The sequence below is a fragment of the Solanum tuberosum genome, unplaced genomic scaffold (assembly GCF_000226075.1).
Source record: "Solanum tuberosum cultivar DM 1-3 516 R44 unplaced genomic scaffold, SolTub_3.0 scf00076, whole genome shotgun sequence".
In the NCBI taxonomy this organism is placed as follows: Eukaryota; Viridiplantae; Streptophyta; class Magnoliopsida; order Solanales; family Solanaceae; genus Solanum; species Solanum tuberosum.
Window position 1 is genome coordinate 168,919 of NW_006239000.1, and position 4,905 is coordinate 173,823.

A 4,905-nucleotide genomic window follows, 5' to 3' on the forward strand; every position below is an offset into this window, starting at 1 on the left:
ATATGTATAATACATAATTATCTATCAATATACATATACAATTCAACTCTCTCCTCCTCTATGCCCTCTCTCGTTCGCCTCTCTCTTTCCTCTCCCAATCTCGGTCGCCTCTCTCCTCCCTCTTCCAATCTCGCTCGCCTCTCTCCTCCCTCTCCCAATCTCACTTTCCATATATACAAATACATATATATATATATATATATATAATATACAATTATCTAACTGATATACATATACAATTCACCTCTCTCCCATTCTTTGCCCTCTCTCGCTCGCCTCTATACTCTCTCTCCCAGTATCGCTCGCCTCTCTCCTCCCTATGAGATGTAGCTAGGAATTGTAATTATCAAACTATAGCTATGGAGAGTAATTAGGCTATTTTTGAGTGGCTATATGTGAAAGACGTTCAATAGGGAATTGGAAGTGTAGTAGTGAAATAGGCCCATTAACTTGTTGAAACAAAATGGCAAATGGAGTGAGGCCCAGGAAATTGTTGTTAGAGTTTAGTTTAGTGTAGCCCATTAATGAAGTTTTGTTGAAAGCAGCATTATGAGGTCCGTCGATGAAAAGTTACTAATAAGAAAAGCAACTACTCCTTTCAGCTTAATTTGTTGTACTCTATTAGTTTATAGGACTGTAAAAACATACTATGAGATTTCCCATCCCACAAATATGAAACGTACGTTTTTTAAGTAACAAGAAAGGAGGCGGAGCGCGTAAATTAAATTAGTATATATTCCGCATTATAATTATTTACTTGTCCCATTTCAATATTCTTTCGCAATATAGTGGAGTATGTACTCACTAAATATACATAAATGTATTACCCTGTTACACCATGCATGTGCAAATGATAGATTGTTTTTGTGTGTAAAACTAATTACTCAAATTTCTAGTCACTGCAAATCACGTTATATTTATCATTTGTATTCCCTTGTTAGAAACTAAACTACTCCCTAGCTAGTTATTATGTGAAGGAGAGAAAAGAGAGTTTGAATAGAATTAGTGTTGAGAGAGATTTTCTTTGGCATGTGCAAAATTATTAAACACTCACATGTTATAGCAGTAGTAATTATGGAAATAATCTTTAATTTCAACACAAGTTAATTAGAGGAAAGCAAAAATTCTTCAAACAAGTCAGGACCAAGTTGAACTATTAATACAGATTGCATGTGCTGCCTTAATTAAGGGATATTGATTTTAATTTTAATTATAAGGGGTAATCCAATCATCGGTCTTCCGTACAAACCACTAAAACAAATAAATAAATTAAAATGCGTTAATAAGATCTTCATTCATTCAACTGCACAAATGATTGATTGATCAATTAATAGTATACATTTTCTTCATGCCAACTCCCATTCCACATGATATCAACACCTTTCTTTGTTGGCTTGTTTCATATATATATATACGCGTACGTCGAACACAAAGCGACGTGAAGAAGAATGTTCCTTTATTATAATTCCTTTCCTCTATCAATATTGTAACAACTAACTAATAAACTCATGCATGCATGGCCCCAAATATATTATAAGGTTAAAATTCCTCATTTTGTCTAATTATTTTTGCATGCCTTTGCTTTAAATATCTACCAAGGGACAAGTTGAGATGTTAATTACAACTAAAAAGAAGAAAAAACACAAACTTAGGAAAGAAGACGTACGTATTATTTGGCCTCACTAATCTCAATATTCCTTTCAAGTCTTTGTCAACCCACCAATTTATCAAAATTATATATATTTGCTGCTTTCCTTTTTCCAATTCCATACCCTCTTGGCCTCTTCTATCTTAATTTATGAGATATTATTTGATTATGCTAAATGTAGCATCTAAAATAAATTTAGATTTTTTTTGAATGATCTAAAAAATTAAAGATTCAAAAGTTAAATTGTTTAGAAAGTGACATTTTCTGAGTAAAATTAAATAATATATATTTGTTGCCTTTGGTGTATCAGTAACATATATTCTCTTTTTCTTGTCCTTTCCCACCGCCTTTAAGAACTTTATTCCATTCCCTCTTTTTATTTCATTTTTGTTTTCTTTTGCAGTCACCGTAAGCAAAAGTTGAAATGATTTTTACATACATTTTGTTTTTATTCAGTTTTGTACAAGATTAGTGAGTGAGCTAATTTTTCATATTATTAACTTCAAATTTTGAATTTGTATTTGTATATTTAGATATCAAAATCATGCGATGAAAATCAATGGAATGCATTATTTTCCTTGTATTGAAAAATGTTAAAGGTAATAAGGTCTACGTACGGTTATTTTCTTATATTCATATAATTGTGAGATTATACTAATTAAGTATGACGATGTTACTGTTTTAATAAAAAAAAAAGAATCAAGTTTGATTTCATTTTAACGTGTTAATCAACATATATCATATTAGAATCATCTTTCTTTAAGAATTCGCTAATTCACCAATATTCTTCCACTTGAATAATCATGCATGCTGATGAGGACCATTCTCCAAACTCAACTCCATTATTATTTTTTAATTCACTCATTCATACCTTGTTTTCATTTATTTCAAATTTGAATAAGGAAATATATTGTGTTAATTACAATGAAAAACAATAAGGAATTAGAAACTGTCAGGATCATCCACCTAACCTGTTTTTTTTAATCTCACAATATTTAACTTGCTTGAAAAGAGTAGTTGTAAGATACATGAAGACAGTTTCCCTAACTCGATGACCAATAATAGTCACAATACATTATTAGTTTCGAGAAAATTAAATCCAGAAAAGCAAAAGCCTTCTAAATCAAAATATAAATGGTCCTCTGTTCAGACGACGCATAAAGAAATTTATGTTTTTGTCTTTCCATTTGGTGTCCTCTACTCATTTTTGGGAATTTTAATAATTTGGATTGGCATTAAGAATTTTCACTTTTGCAAGGTATATTACTTTTTAGTATATACAACTTTACTTTTTATGATTCGAATTCAAAATTTTTAAGATTAAAAATGAAAATCATTCTATCAAAATGTTTGAAGATTAAATTAAGAATCAAAGATGTATTGCACTTGTCACTCGATAGTCCACATAGTGGTGGCGTTGTTTTTCTAAAATTGAAGAAATTGCCGTACGGCATGGGGTGCAATATGTTGACATTATATTTTGGGTTATAAGCGGTCCAAGTCTTACCTAATCAAATTAGGTGTTGCTAGTTTTTAGAGATGATTAAAGACGTCCACAATGTTTTAGGTAGGTGAGACCAACTATTTAGGAATAAACCTAATGCACTTCTTTAACTTTTACCCTTTCTTCATCATTTACTTGTAACACTCAATCTAATTCTATTTTTAAATCGAATAGTTATAATCATGCATTTATATAATTTGATAATCGAATAGTTAATTTCACGAAACCCTTTGTAGGAATTATCAAATTAAATGGTGATGAGTCGAAATTAATTGATTTAGTTAACGAATGAGTTGAAATGAGCTGGTAAAGACGCATTAAAATGAGTCATAGGTCCAACTCTTTCAACTTTTACTAAATTGAAACTTAATTAGTATTTCATTGCAAATATACCAGCTTAATTTAATTGTTAGAAATACTATCAACCGATCTTGTGGGACAGAATCAATTTGATCAACTAATTGAACCTATATATATGCTACATAATATGATTAATTAACATATATTTTTGGCTAATTAAATAATTTAATTTCAGTAAATATCCTTAAAGTCCACACCGGAAGTAGTATATCATGTGTATGAGCTGGTGTTTCAGTATTACGAAAGTACCCCTAACTTTTACAGATCCAAAAGTATTAACATTCCTGCTCGCAGGATTAGAATGAAATTTGGCCGCGAATCTCGGAAATTACAGACCATCAGGGCAGGCGTTTACAAAATTAATTTAGATGATGAGTAGTATTTGAGAAATAGTATTACTAACAAAAATGTCAAGAGTAAAAAAGTAGTGTAGTAGTATATGCCAATCACATTTTCGTGCTGAAATCCTCCTCCACATAATATTTACAGAGACTCAGAAAGAAAGGGGGAAAAAACAGAGAAAACATGATCGATCGATCGATCTGCTCTACCTAACCGCTAATTCCACTGTTTCGTACCAAGGAAAAAAAAATGGTGCTAAAGCAAGTCATCGGAGAGAGCAGTGAGAAGATCCTGAAGGTCATCACCGATCCGAAGAGCCTCAAGTACTCGTTCAAAGATAAGAACATGACAGGGGATACGAAGAACACCCCTCTGTTCGTAACCATACTCTTGAGCGGACTTATTCAAGAGCTCAACAAAGATAGGATGGTTGAGAAGATCAGCACTTACAATAAATCTCTCCATCTCATCACCGACGTAAACAGGGAGGTGTCCTTCAGGAACTCCGGCGCCGGATCTGAGCTTTCCGGTACGGAAGGATTGGAGGCGACGAGGACGAGAGGAAGAGCGGGATTCAGAACGGAGCAAGGAGTAGTTAGATGAGGAATCAGCTACACGCGATAAACGTCGAATAAGTTTCTTCATGTTGTTGATGTTGATTAAGGGGAGGGAGGGGTAATAATTATGGAGAAATGAGACAAGTGTGTGTGTGTGTGTGAGGAAGTTGAGGGAGAAAGAGTGTGGGGGTTGGTTCTTTATATAGATAGATAGATAGATGGGTGTTATGGGAGTTTAAAGATAGTTGGGAGGTACAGATAGACGTACTTGGCAGGTACAATTATTGTTAGTGGGGATGTGTGCACATTTCTATTTTTTTCGCCTTAATTACCTACTAATTTCACTGCATTAATTAATCAAACACTTGACTACATCCATCCAAAACTTATTTAGATTATCATGCAAAATACATTTTCTTTAACTTTCACATTTTTATTTTTTACTTAATGACAACTCGATTTGCCTTCAATTAGTGAAATTCTAAGGTTAGAGT

The 4,905-nt window shown here is 32.6% G+C and overlaps 1 protein-coding gene across 1 annotated transcript; it reads right to left on the reverse strand.

Annotated features, from left to right (window-relative positions):
• Positions 1–3,945: 3,945 nt before the first annotated feature.
• LOC102579086 (auxin-responsive protein SAUR71) lies at positions 3,946–4,581 on the reverse strand. The gene has a single exon (XM_006345971.2). The coding sequence runs from the start codon at positions 4,497–4,499 to the stop codon at positions 4,110–4,112; it is 390 nt and encodes a 129-aa protein (XP_006346033.1). The 5' UTR covers positions 4,500–4,581; the 3' UTR covers positions 3,946–4,109.
• Between the last annotated feature and the right edge of the window lie 324 nt (positions 4,582–4,905).

What these genes read in the sequence shown, in the direction of transcription:
- LOC102579086 (XM_006345971.2), bottom strand. Translation starts at nt 4,499, where the DNA reads ATGAAGAAACTTATTCGACGTTTATCGCGTGTAGCTGATTCCTCATCT.